Raw genomic sequence first — 15,238 nt, forward strand, 5'->3', positions numbered from 1 at the left:
ATCGTAAATGTTTGGAGGTTGCCCAGCGGGCTCCATTATAGTCGTCTGCAACCGTTGATTTCATGACTACTTTGAGCTCACCAAGTTATTGGAGGCCAAATGTTACATAGAGAAACACTTGAGATTTTATGTGGTCATCTACAACCTTGCTTTATCTAGCCATTAAACTACTTGAAATGAGCTTAAAAGCAAAAATGATGTCGCTATTAAGCAAGTTCAAGATATACGTCCACGCTTTGTTACTGAAATTTTCAGAAATGCCATGTAAAGCTAGCCAGCAAGTGGCGATAAATGAGAGCTCACTATTTGGCAAGGAAGATGTCACACAGTGAACATATCAAGCAGTTTTGCTCTGAGAGCCAATAACTTCCACTTGTCTTTGGCCCGTTGGCGGGCAGGTGAAGCGTCTGCGGTGACCATTTTGTCTTCCTCTGGGGGTTCAAAAGTCAGGTGAGTGAAATGATATTATGGGATGATCGCAGTGTGATGATCGATGATGTGTGTGTGTGCGTGCGCACGCCGCATGTGCTTCTTGTTAGTTCCAGATGCCACTTTGACAGGTGCATTGATGTGATTGATACCGCGCCTTGACTTTTTACCCCTTCCTCTCTCACCTACACTTTCATGGCGGCGACCCCCCTTTGCGCCAAAGTTTATTCACAACGTTAGCGTCGGCCCGGCCAATAAAACGATCCCGCTCGGGCCGGAGCTCAGCTGGGCGTTGCGGCTCCTCGGTAGCTCCCCGCTTGGCCTCCAGCTGAGAGCTATTTCACTATTTATTTACATGTAATTATGGCTATGAGGTGCAAATATTAACACTGTCAAGAACAATTTGACCTGACATTTTTCACCAACCCTGGCCCCTGCTGGTTTTAGCAAACAAACCATCTCCACCCCTCCTCCTCCTCCCTACCTCCAACCTTTTCTCGCTTTGCTCCTCCTGCTGCACCCCCCCCCCACCAAAACCACTCTCCTGGAATCAGAAAATCTGCCGTTTAATTTAGAAGTCTGTGTGTGTGTGTGTGTGTGTGTGTGTGCTTTTGAAAGGGGGCCTCGCTTGTTCCCAGTGGCTGAATCCATCCCATAGTTACTCAAGCATATCACTAGCAAAGAATAGACGACTGCTCCCCACACGTTCTCCAATTGCAGTCCAATAGACGGCATATTAACCTCTGGTTAGTGCGGGGCCGGGGACTTTATAGCTTGAAGTGTGGTGCGTTTAAGAGGTTAGTGAACAGCTGTGCGTGCTCAGATGTTACGGCCTTAGTAGAAAAGTTCATAAAAAAAAAAAACCTGGATGTGTATTAGGTTGAATGGTTTCGGGTCAGGTATTTGGTCGGTGCAATTATGTATAACCATGTGTATAGAAAAAATATTTGTATTTATTTATTGTATTTAATTATTTTCTGGAAAATGGCAAAAAAAAAAAGGATTGAAAAAAAATTCATCTAATTATTATTTTTCTGTGAAATGCATTTCTTCCTGTTTTTACACTTATTTGTTAGTTATGATTAAATATAATGAAAGAAAACGATACTATATGGCTACATCATTCGTTTATGTATAATGATGGTGATTTTCTTTTTTTTAAAAAGTTCCAAAATTTAATGAAAGGCGTATAAAGCATTTACGTTTTTTAATATCAAATGAATGTTTATTCATTTTTGTGTTTTTAGCATCTTGTGAGCAGCAAGAATAGTCAGCAGCACTGTATGTAGCTAAAAACTCCAGTCGGGCGATAAAATACATGAATACAAATATATAAACCAAATACTCCCTGTATATTCTAGTATGCATATTATATATTCTGATGTTAATGTAAAGAGTTGCAAGAAAAGTCAGCAGCATTGTATTCAGCAAAAACAGCAGTGGAATTATAATTATACATGCATGATTATATACTGTTGAATCACAATACTAGAATGTGGGCTTTTCAGAAGTGAATGTCAGCAGCAGCAAGAATACTCAGCAGTATTGTAGCTGAAAAAACTGCAGAGGGGGATAGCGATACATGCATGATGATATTGAAACATAATGCTATATTACACTATCATTATTCTACAGTATATTTTGGTGTTAATGTGAACAGCAGCAAGAATAGTCAGCAGCCTTGTATGTAAGAAATCTAAACAGAATAAACCTAATTGGACTCCAAGGTAACTGTGGAAGTAAGATGAATATGAATTAGTTTTTTAATATTTGCCCGTTTTTTGGGGATTTTTTTTTTTATGTATTTTTTTTTGTGTGTGTGGGGGGGGGGGAGGGAGAGGCGGTGGCGTGCACAGGAAAGGCGTTGTGAAGAGTGACAGCTTGTTCCAGCGGCTGCTAATCATCCTCATCTGCGCCTCTCGTGTCAATGCCCACTTTCTGTCAGTGCCAATCAGTCACTTAATTGAACACAATTAGCACCCCACCCCAACACCACATTCTTCAAAGACCCCTCCGTCCCCCCCGTGCCACTACCTCTCATTCCTGGTGGAAGACACTTTTCACTTGTTATTAATGTGCCGCAGCCAATTAAGGCGGTGGCATGCGGGCCAAAGCCCATCATCTGCTGCCTGCCACTGCCGCTCCCCCCCCTCAACTCCACCCCCCCTCGACTCCACCTCCCCCCACCCCCCCGTGCACCGCACCACCTCCACCATGACCAAAACGCTTTAATTCAATTTATGCAATCGCTGTTATTTTTAAATAGTCATTTTGTCTGCTCAGATGAGGGGCCTGACTGCCCGCTGGGCTGGCTGGCCCCCTCATCTCATGTGAGGGGAGGGAAATGGGGGCAGACTGTTGAGGGAGCAGGAGTTGACTCCTGGATAGTTTCATTTATTAGATAATGTCGATTGTGCCTCGTATTTAAAGGTCACGTATGTTGGCTATTTAGACCTCCATAGAGTGACTCTCTAACATGGACTTAGTATAGGTATCAATTACATTTAAAAAAAACACCTTGGTTTTGTCATACAAGAATCCAGAATAGGCCCTTCTGAAAGCTACTTCTGTTTGACCCAGTTTTGTATCCGCTTTGTCCATATTTGGCTAAGACCGCTCCCTTTCCTCTGATTGCTTGCCTCCGTGTAGAAGACCCACTTGTGAGAACACGTTTATGTTGTAAGCACTGGCTCACCCTTGCTTGTACCTGAATTTGATCGTTAAGAGTCATGCAAATAATTGAAAATGATGCCATTTTATAGAGCAAGGAACCATATTTGGTAACTTTAGTCTAAATGGGTGCCCATTTATAAATTATACATTCATTTTTTTTCAAACAAAAACTAAAAATACATATGTAAAATAAACATTGTAAATGTTTTTTTTTTTTAAATAAAAATATAAGTATATTTCAGACAGCAAAGACCCATACATGGTAACTTTATACAAAATGTATGCCTCACCAAAAGGAACCATGTGAAGCTAAACAGTGATGAAAAAGTTAAAAGTTTACATATAAAAGACAAAGATATGAGATATGTATATATATATATTATATCATACTTTTTATAAATATAGAGATGCTGATTGAAAATGTCCAAAACATTACGAAATGAAAAATGAAGTCAGGTAATGTACCACAATAAATAATACAGCAAATATACATACTTTTTTTCCCCTTATTTTTGTTTGTTTGTTGTTTTTTAAATTTTACAATATTGTAATGGATTTCAAGGAGAAGCCCTAATTTATCTTATTTTTGTTTGAATTAATTTATTTTATAATAATTTTTTTTTTAAATATTTTAATCCAGTAATCTACCAACCAACAAGGAAAATGTGCGCATTCATAACCTTCTTGCAATGCTGAGGTTGACAAAATTCCAGATCTTCACCAAAATATATTGACGAATGACTAAAAAGTTCAGAAAAAGTTACCAAATTAATCAATTTTCTTCAGTAAATATACAGTATATATTTCTAAATTTAGTTCGATGTATTTTTGATATTTTTGGTTTAGGGTAACATTCCTCAATACATAATCGTCCATCCTACTTTTTGCCAAATTCTTATCGGTAGAGATATTTAAGGTCTCGTACTGAATATGCCTGTATGACAGCAATTTACCACAGAGGGCACTCAAGATAGCTTTTTGTGCCATTTCCAAGGCCAAAAAAGCTACATCCAAGAAAAAGCTCCAAACTAGAAAAACTGCAGCAAAAGTAGAACGTTTTGAGTGTGACAGGCCATTGTAACCCAAAATGTCCCTTTTCCTCGATTGTATATGTGCCTTCAGGAATAGTTAGTTGTCCCTTGTCAAAGTCAGACACTTCCAGGATGATCAGTGTCTGTAATCGCACCCTGAGGACGGGCCCTTCCAAATATCGATCTGCAATTCAAGTGTCATCCGCGCGGATCTTTGGTAATCGCTCTCTGTCGGGCTATCGGGCCCGCAGATCTGCTAAGGTGCTAAGATGCTACATTCTGCAGCGTTCAGATAACTTGCGCACGTTTTGACAGTGCTTATTTTATTCCCCCACCTCCCGTCTGGCCCCTTTGACCTCTGCCTAACTTAAAGGTACATCTCGGGGGCATTTCATTTGGGCAGAGCGCCGCAGCTATCGGTGACAGAGGAACTAATCCAGTCTTGGGCAGATTAAGAGTATTTGTGGAGCCGCGGCTGTGTTGGATGGAACAGAGGGGCTCTCGCTATCAGCTCTCCAGGCAGGCGAGCCCTCAGGCCAGCGCAGTCCTACAGGAGTCTTTGTACTCCACCACCCCCAAAAGCCTCCGCTTCCCTCGCACTCAATATCACTTTCTATTCGCGGCTCGAGCACCCCTGCCCTTCTTCAATAGGCCATCACATTTCCGCTCTCGCTTTTTTTTTTTTTTTTTTTTTTTTTTTTACATGTATTTATTTTTATTTTTTTTTAACACAACACTGCTGCAGGTGCTCAGATTTCACTCCAGAATTGTATTTTTAATACTATTAATGCACCTCGTTCTTTTCAATATAATTTCCTTTTCGCATGTCGAGCACCCCTCCCCGCCCTCTACAGGCCTTCGGCTTCCCAATTGTTTTACACACACTGCTGCAGGTGTTCGAATGGGTGGACAAGTTGCAGATTCCACTCCAGAATGAGATTTTAAACAGTATTAATTCAAGTTTTCCATTTCATTATCACTTTCTCTTCGCATCTCGAGTACATATGCCCTCCTTCTATAGGCCTTTGCATTTCCATTCTCCCTTCGTTTAAACACTCACTGCTGCAGGTGCTTGAATATGAGGAAATGCTGCAGCCTTCACTCCAGAATTCTATTTTTAACAGTATTAATCACTTTTTATTCGGATCTTGAGCACCCCTGTCCTTGTTCTCCAGGGTTTCATTTTCCCACTCTCCCTTCTTTTAGATGCTTTGCTCTACATATTTCACTCTATTAATCTGTTTTAACTTCCATTAATGCATGTCTTTCTTTTCAATATAACTTTATTCGAATCTCTGGCTCCACTTCCCTTCCCGTTTCCACTCTCCTTTTTATACACGCACTCCTGCAGGGTGTTTGATCGGGAGGAAAAGCTGCAGATTTCTCTCCAGAATTGTATTTGAAATCATGTTATTGCATGTCTCTCTTTTCAATATCACTTTCTATTTGCATCTCAAGCACCCCTGCCCTCCTTCTCATAGGTCTTCGCATTTGCACTCACCCATATTTTTCCGCACACTGCTGCAGGCGTTCGAATGGGTGGATACTTTGCAGCTTTCAGGTTTTTCATTTCAATATCACTTTCTATTCACATTTTGAGTACCCATGCCTTCCTTCTAGAGGTCCTTGCATTTCCACTTTCTCTACTTTCACACACACTGCTGCAGATGTTTGAATATGAGAAAATACCACAAGTGTCTCCTCCCCATTTGTATTTTAAATGGTATCCTTGCATGTCTTTCATTTCGGTATTACATACAGTATACTCACTTTTCCTATTTTTAACACTCACTGCTGCAGGTGCTCCAAAAACTACAGATTCCACTCCAGAATTAATGCACGTCTTTATTTTTGCGTGAATTTACACGCGACACAACAACAATGCATAAAGAAAAGCTCGTAAAACATCCACAAAGACAAAAAAATAAACATTTAAAAATTTAAAAAGCAATGTGACTGTTGCAGACATGAGAAAGGAGCTATGAAAGGAGCTCTTTATGTACTTCAAGTTCGCTATTTATTTATCTGAAAGGATGCACATTGTATCAATTTACAATTCTCCGCAGGCTGCAGGGCTCACAACTTGAGAGAATTAATTACTTTTTTTTTGTTATTATTTTGAAAGTAATCTATCTGGGGAGAGGGAGGGAGGGACAGAGGGAGGGGGAGGTGTAGGGAACAGCCCGGAGCATTGTCCTTTAAACTAAAGTCCTGGCTCGCATTATCTCCCCAAGCAGCACTCGCACTACCACCGACAACAAACGAGTGGTTGAGGAGTGAATGTGAGGAAGAGGAAAGCGATTGCGGGTGCGAAGAGAGGGTGTGTTTAGCAAAAAAGCCGTCATTCTTTTGTCTAACTTTTATGCTAAAAACGCAGCATGTGAAACATTAAGCATATTTTGTAACGGTTAACTTCCCAAAATGTCCCCCCCAAAAGCAAATTGTATTGCTGTATATTGTTCATACCCGTCGTTACTCTTGTTGAATATTTGAGAGAAAGCCTTTTCGTGTCGTGATTGCCGTTTTGTAACTCGAGCAACGCCACCATTGTACATTTGACCAAAGTACTTAGAAAAGCTACTTTTAAGTTACAATTTGACGTTTTAGTAGAAAATCCCCCCAAAGTTACATCTACCAATTATAAATCTAGCCATTATTTGTTTGCATAATTTGAAAAAATAATGAACATTTGTAAACTACCAAAACAAATCTAGTACAGTAATAATTATAAGGCATTTTGTCTGAAATAACGTAAAATGTTCATGTGATTTTATACAAGTGTGGTACATTGTATAATGTCACTGAATTGGTGATGCTTGAAGTTCTAATTTTAATGGAATTGTTTGGAATCAAACTGTTCTCACAAGCATTTCAGTAAAAACTTGTACAAATAAGAATTTCAACTATTCAACAAAAAGCACATTCTTCTGCAAACATAAAAACTTTGCTCTGAAAACGTTTGCCACAAAACACAGCGTATTTTGCATCATTATTTTTTTTCAAAATACCCAGACGTTACAAATAAAATGTCCTGCATAGTAATTTTGAAAAATTTGCATTGACCCTTACAAATTTGTTGTTCAAAAGGTCTTGAAGTATGAGTTATAAAAATTACAGCATTGATTGTAATTTCTTAAAGGTAATTTTTTTTATTAATAAGGGATATTTTATTTGCTAATATTATATTATTATTATTATTGTTTCCAGTTTCATTACTCAGCATGAGCCTCTGCCCTTATTTTAGTTTTGTTTTTGTTTTTAGTTTCGTTTTATCATTTTTAATTGTTTTGTGTTTCGATTTTTATTTGTATGTACAGCACTTTGCTTCACTGTTGTTTATTTTTAAGTGCTGTATAGATAAGGTTGAGTTGAGTTAAGTTCCAACTTTGGTAGAATAGTTGTTTTTAGTCGAAAATGTGCTCCAAAATCAACAATGTGGACACCACTACCACTATGATAAAATTAGCTTTTTCAAGGAACACAAAAAAAGAATAATTCCGCTTACTTTTTGTTGGAAATCCCACTAACTTCTCGTTAGAGCATAATAATAAACTATTCTCCTTTATTAGTACTTTTTACCAAAAAGTTACATCGAGAGCTCTTCAAGAAAAAAGTGCCTATCTTTGCTGCTTCAGCAAAAATTAAACGATTAAAGCCAAAATTTTACTTGTTGAGAAGTACTGACGGCAGTGTCTGACCCATCCTGATTCACTAAAATAGCAAAAAAAAAAAGTGCGACGGCAGGCATTTCTGGAGATAAGGCATCCATTTTCTTTTGAAGAACTTTTATGAGCGTGACATATTAATTGCAGCGATTGTTGGCCATTGCGATGCAATCGAGCTGCAATTAAAAGCTAAAATGGACTCTCCCTGCAGGATAATTTGTAGACGCGTCTCATGGACTCTCCCTCACACGGATACGACACGTCACAACACAGCACAATTTGTGCTGTGTGTTTTGGAATTCCTAAGGATGTGATGAATGTAGGAAGTGCTCGATTCCTCCTGCGCTGGCTCACACGGGTGCGGCGGGCGATGGGCTCCATGAGGGCCTAATTGGTTTAGCAGCCGAGGGGTCACAGGTCAGCGTAGCGTAGCCAAACTCAACCTGAACCTGATGTTGAGAGGAAGGTCTGCTTACGAGAGGAGGGGATCATGTGTGGGGCACAGTCGTCCCCCCCCCCCCCACCCTTTTTATTTTTTAAACCAGCACCTTTCCTTTTCCTGCTATTATAAAAGGGGTCTGATGTGTATTGGTTTTTAGGATTTTTCTGGTATTTTATTAGCTTTTTTTTCAGGGGGGTAGTATTGCTTGCTTTTTAATATTTTTAGTAATTTGCAACCTTTACCATTTTTTTGGACTTAAGTGTGCTTAGTATTTTTAAGTATTTATGGTGTGTTTATTTTAAACATCTTTCTTATTCCTCTCATGCAATGCTGTCTGCTATGCATTAATCTTAGTGTATTTCTTGTATTTTATTATATGCAGTATTGTATTTAATATATTTTAAACCACTCTTTTTTTCGTTTGCCACTTAATTTAGTGTCATTTTTTAGTAATTTAGTTTTCCATGTCGTGTTTTTTTTTTATTTATATTGTATTTATTTTTGATTATCTAGTATTTTTGTTGTTGTAAATATTTTGTTTTAATTTTTATTTTTTATTTTTTTGTATATACAGCAGATTTTTTTCAGCATTTTAGCATTTATTTGTATTTGTGGTATTTATTTGGTGTTTTTTGTATGAATTTTGTATTTTATGATGTATACAGACTACACCACTTTTTATTTTTTTATACATATTTTTTTTAATCCAGCCTCTTTCCTTTTGCCTCTTCAAAAACATGCTTGAGAGTGGAGCACAACTCGAGGTAATCTCTTCCATTTGAACACATTCGGAGCGCTTCCTCTGGCGAATGTCACATGCTATTACAATAATCTAGAATATTGAATTGGAAGCTTTATGCAGCGGGAATAATGCGCGCGCTGTCATATTGCGGGGCCGAGCCCTAACCTGCAGTATCAGCGGGCCTCTCCGGCTCGGCGCGGGGATCTGAGGGGATCATTTACCAGTTCCAAGTCCATTACTATTCATGAGGCGGCGGGCTCGGGGGCGAGGGATTAGGGACTCCCTCGGCGCTTGTTGTGCCGCGGGCTCCGGCTCGGGCCTCGGGCCGTCTGGCACGGGCGGCGGGTCTATTATCGCCCCGGGACCCCGATGTCCCTCAGCTGAACACTTAGTGACAGCGCCAGCTCATGGAAACAGTCGCTCTTGTTCCCTTCAACCCCCATCAGCCCCTTCGTCGCCTCCCGACTCATCGTGAAGAAAAACATGGGTCGCTTCGTCCTCTTTTTCTCCGACCCCAGTGGAAACGGTGCCTTTCCATTGGTCCGTACAGTATCAAGTGATGGGCCATTGGCTTAAAGTCAGCCGGGACAGACCGCAGCTCATCCTTGCCTCTAATGAGTACAAGTGCTAGTGTTGTAACAAATTAAAACCCGGTCTAGTTTTGCTCCCGGACTGTCCGGATTCGGGATTTTCCATCAAGACTGGCCGAGACCAGCACTTATCTGCGATTCTTCAACTCAAGAAGATAAGGAGAACCGCTTGATAAAACAAGAAATACCTTCAATTCATGTGTTATTAACCCCCCACCACCAACCTTCACCGTGTCGTGACTGAGGGGACGCACCAAACACACACCCCACTCCCCCAAGGTGTGAGACCTAAGTACGAAACTGACGTCATTTGAACTCAGATAAGCAAATACTTTGATGCCATCCAGGATTCTGACACCGACGATGCACTTTTCTTTCGCGCCAAAAATCGCGACAGATTCCCACAACTCCACAAGTTGGCACCGAAAGTGCTCAAGTTCCGACCTCCTCTGCGTCGGTTGACAGGGTTTTAGGAGAGGGAGCATTATTATGAGACCTCAACGAGCACGTTAAGGTCACACAATGCTGCGGCAGTCTCTTATGTTTCTTAAATGCAACCAAGGTCTTCTTTAAAGCTTCATTTTGAAATACATTTACGGGTGTTCTTTTTTCAAGAATTTAGTTGAAGAAAAAACTTCAGATTTGACATTTTTGCATGTTGTGCTTTGAAAGAATTGCAGACACCGTGTTTTTTGGTTGTCAAATGTATTTAAAAGAGAATTTAAATGAAAGGGAATGCTTTTTAAGTGTTCAAACTTGTCATGGTTTTTAAAATTGATTTTTATCATGGTCATGGTCTTGGTCTTGTCTCAGTCTCGACTCACAAGTCTTGGTCTTGTCTTGGTCTCGGTGAGTTCTGGTCTCGGCAAGTCTTGGTCTGAGCTTGTGTAGTCGAGCACAAAACTAACAAGTGCTATAGAAAATGGATGGATGATTTTAGAATCAACGTATTTACAACGTATATATATATATATATATGTATATATATATATATATATATATATATATATATATATATATATATATATATAGGATTTTTGTAGGAAATCTTACAAAAACATTGTATTGTTGTCTCCTACGCAACAGGTCACAAACATGGCAAAGGTGCTTTCATCAAAACTGAATATTTTTACACCATTTTATTAAGAATGAACATTTAAGATTTTAAGTTTTAGTACGTAATCTCACAAAATGATATGACATACACACCCAGAAATGTTGGACCTGCTGCTGTGATTTGCAGCTGTAATTTTTCTGACATCTGAATATGATGGCAAAAAAAGTTTGTAATTTGATGACAATTGTTGTGATGGTATGCAAAAAAAAGTGTACTTTACCAAACAAAAGTAAAAGAAGAAAGAAAAAACACAGGATCATGAAAGAATAAATGGAGAATAGACAATACATTTGTAATATCGTGAGAAAGAAGAAAAAATGCAGTATTATGAGATTGTTAAATAAATAAATAAATAAAGTTGCTATATTATGAGAAAATGGTTGCAATTTATTTAGTATAATGTTTTCATTTTCTTAGAATATTATCATAATATTACAGGAAAAAATGGAATGAGCAAAAAGTTTGTAAAAATGTAAATGCATTAACCATTTGTTGGGGACAAATAGCAAAAATAACTTGAAATTTGTAAAAAGTTCGAATTACCGGCATTTTATATAAATTCGTGTAAAACCTTTATGTGATTTATACTAGGATACATTACAAATCGATGGTATAATAGCGTAGTTGTCTAAGTCATTTTGAACTTTTTTGGAACGCAAGAAAAACAAGATATGGAGAGTGGAATTGCCTTGAGTCAACCTTTCCAGATTACGTGCATGACTGAGAATCTGCACAGAGAAACAAAAATCTTACCAAGTTTAGGCTAACAAAATGTACAGTAAGTCTTATAATGTTACCGAAGTGGTGATGCTTGAAGTTCAAGTTTTCGAGAGATTGTTTGGAATCAAAATATTCTCACAAGCATTTAGTAAAAATCCTACAAATGAAAATGTCATCTCTTAAAACAAAATAAAAATTCAAAAAGGCTCTTCCTTCAGCAAGCATGAACCATTTCTCTGACAACTTTTGCCACAAAACCCAACATATTTCTTTGTAATTTTTTGGGAAAAATCACTCAAAAGTTAGGTCACGAAGTAAGTCTTCCATAATAACTTTTGGGAACTTGCATGAAGTTTGGGAAAGGAGGTTTTGATGGTAACCGGACCTTGCCGCGTCCTCAGGTGATGAGCATCCTGAGCAATGGCAGCGCGGTGGCCTCGCAGCCGCAGCACGACTTCTCCATCTCGCCGCTGCACGGCGGCCTGGACGCCTCCAACCCCATCTCGGCCAGCTGCAGCCTGCGCTCGGACCCCATCAAGGGCGTGGACAGCCTGGCGTCCTCGCAGTCCTACTGCCCACCCACCTACAGCGCCACAAGCTACAGCGTGGACCCCGTCGCCGCCGGCTACCAGTACAGCCAGTACGGCCAGAGTAAGCGCTCCAGTCGGACTTTATATTCTGCTTATGCCACGCTGGCCCATCAAATATCCCAAATACGCAATAGGAAAGTAAAATACCGAAAACGATTTCAAAATATATATATGTATATATATGGTAAAATGCTGAATGTCATACTAAACATTAACTAAAATACTGAAATTACAACTAATGTAAATAGAATACTGTACATACATACTGCTAAAACACTAAATTACCAAAAAATAAATCTGAAAATCTGCAAAAAATAAACAAATACACTAACATTCCCCAAAATATGAAAAATGATAAAAATGCTTAATATAATGAGTAAATATAATATACAATAATAATATAATACACAATAATAACATAAAACAGTAAATACTAAAATATTAAAATTACAAAATCATAAATATATTAAAAATACTAAATAAAATATTGAAATTACACGTATAGTTAATATAATACTGTACAAAAATTAATTACTAAATAATAATTAATTAATCCTAAATATTAAATTTATGATAAGAAATACTTGAAATACAAAAATTACAATAATACTAAATAATTCTAACTGTAACACTGAAAGTACAAATAATATAAACATGATAATTAAAAATATTTATTGCTTGTATAAAACAACAAAATGCCACAACTACAGAAACAGTAAATATAATACTACAAAATCCTAAATATAATACAAAAATTATTAAAATGCAGTTAAAAAATGCTAAATGCGATATATAATGCTCAAAATACTAAATAATCCAAAAATATTAAAATTACAAAAAACACTTAATAAAACCAAAAAATGGTTGCATTTAATAATTGAAGACTAATGTGTTTTGACAACATACAAAATGAAATAATAAAGTTGCAAATAATGAATAGAAGATACAAATAAATACTAAATGGCATATTGTACAATTGTAAAATAAAAATAAAAATACTAAATATAAGACAAAAAAATAGATATAACAAAAAATAGACTGAATTTGATAATAATCTCCCAAAACTACAAACAAATACAATAATAAAGTGGATAAAATAAATATACATATAATACAAAAAATACAAAAAGTCATACTAACATACAGCACTAACAGGACTCTAGATATATAAAATGTAAAAAGAATTATACAATAAAATGAAAATATATGGAATATAATACTGACTTACTGTAACCAAAATAAAATAAATAATAAAGTTGCAAAAATAAATATCATACGAAAATAGTGAATGCCATGCTAAAATACATACTAAATGTACTAAATATAATTGTAAAAGTTAAAAGAATAAATAGAATAAAAATATAAAATTCACTGAATACAATACAAACTACTAAAAAAACAAAAGTATGTAAATACCAAAACCTTTGTGTAAATTACGAAAGGAAAAATGTTTAAAAAATTTAAAAACTTAATATAATACTAAAATGAAAATAGTAAATACTGAAAATGCGAAACAAAAATGAAATATCGTACTGAAATATAAACTATAGTACAAGAATACTTAAAAAAACCCATCCAAAATATTATAGTAAAACACAAAAGAGCAGAGCCCTTCTTGACCTTTGCACCTTACCCGGCGGAAGCCGAGACACGTGCTCTTGATAAAGACCCCCTCCCTCCCGCCACCGCCACCACCATCACATCCCTCTCCACTTGGATGGGAAGGAGCAAGAGGGTCACTTCAAAGAGTGGCACGCCCTCAGGGGGCGCCGTGTCCTTTTGCCCACCTCTTCCTCTCGCCTCCATCACACACACAAACGCACAAACACATTCGTACAGCCCGGGGGCAGGAAAGAGTTAACTTTATTAGATCAGCATAATTGACCGATGCTGTTGCGGCCATTCAACAAAGTAAAACCGAGCACGCCTCCCCGAGCACCATTTGTTTGTATTTCCTCAGACCTCGCAGGCCTCTCCCGCTTCCCCCGCGCCCGCACACACGTTGCGTGACGCGGCGTCAGGCGGATGCGAGCTTAATTAAGACGCTGATTGAGCGCAGGGGACGGGTAATGAATGGAAGGGGAGCCGCCGTCGGATGATGAAAATGATCGGTCGTGTGGCGTGTGGAGGGCATGAAATTGCAGATGCCAAGTGTAATGAAGACTGGCACGCATACTCGGGGGGTTAGTAGACTGGGGGGTGGCATGGGGGGGTCTGCTGAGTGACAGCATGGAGGCTCTACCAGGCTGCACATGCCAGCAGTGTGCCAACATTTTATTTTTATTTATTCATTTATTTTTATATACAGTATATATAAATTCTGGCATCTAACACTTTTTCACATGAATCGCTGAGACTGAATAGGAAATAGTGTATGTCACATGACTCAGATGACCAGGGTACATATCGGACAAACAAGGTATTTCAAAGAATAACGTTGTATTATTAGGAGAAAAGAGATTAGTATTAAGACAGAAATGAACAAAAAACAAACTGTAATATCATGAGACTAAGAGTTATAATCTACAATCTAAAATAAAGGTTTTAATATTAATTAAGGAAAAGATAGGGAATTTTACATTAATGGAGTCATAATTTTACAAAAATAAAATCCTAATTTACAAGAAAATCTTTTTTAATATTATGAATAAAAAAAGTTGACCATCATGAAAATTAGGTCATAATGTTTCCCAAAAATACATTTAATGAGATTTTACAAATTGTGTACTAAATTTTACAACAAATATTTTTCATTTTATCATAATTTTATTAAAATAATTTAATTTTCATGAAACAAGTTGAACTATTATGAGATAAAAGTTGTACATTTATAAGTATTGAGGCATAATGTTAGAAATTTGTAAAAGAAATTCAATTTTACAAAAGTTATATTGTTATAAAATTGTACATATTTTGCAAAAAAAACATTAATTTAACCATAATTTTACAAAAATAAACCGTAAGAAAGAGTTGTAATGGTATGAGGAAAAAGTTGTCATGTTACAAAATTTAAAAAAAATACATTTTGCAAAATTTGTAAATAAATACTCCATTTTACAAGATTTTGCGAAAACATTACTTTTCCCATGAATTTATGGAAATAAAATTATAATTTGCAAGAAAAACATTTTTTTATGAGAAAACTATTGTTGTGAATCATAATTTACAAGAAAGTTATAATTATGAAAAAAAAGTGATTTAACAAAACTGCAAGCAAAAAATAACCAAAAAAAATGCAA

General features: G+C 37.1%; 1 protein-coding gene across 2 annotated transcripts in view; it reads left to right on the forward strand.

The window, feature by feature from the left end:
- Positions 1-15,238, forward strand: part of pax7a (paired box 7a) — a 72,310-nt gene that overhangs the window by 55,992 nt on the left and 1,080 nt on the right. For both annotated transcript variants that reach the window (XM_061687087.1, XM_061687088.1), the window contains exon 8: positions 11,811-12,060. In XM_061687087.1, the coding sequence (XP_061543071.1) occupies positions 11,811-12,060 (250 nt within the window). The remainder of the gene's footprint in view (positions 1-11,810; positions 12,061-15,238) is intronic.

The sequence above is a fragment of the Phycodurus eques genome, chromosome 10, assembly GCF_024500275.1.
Source record: "Phycodurus eques isolate BA_2022a chromosome 10, UOR_Pequ_1.1, whole genome shotgun sequence".
NCBI lineage: Eukaryota > Metazoa > Chordata > Actinopteri > Syngnathiformes > Syngnathidae > Phycodurus > Phycodurus eques.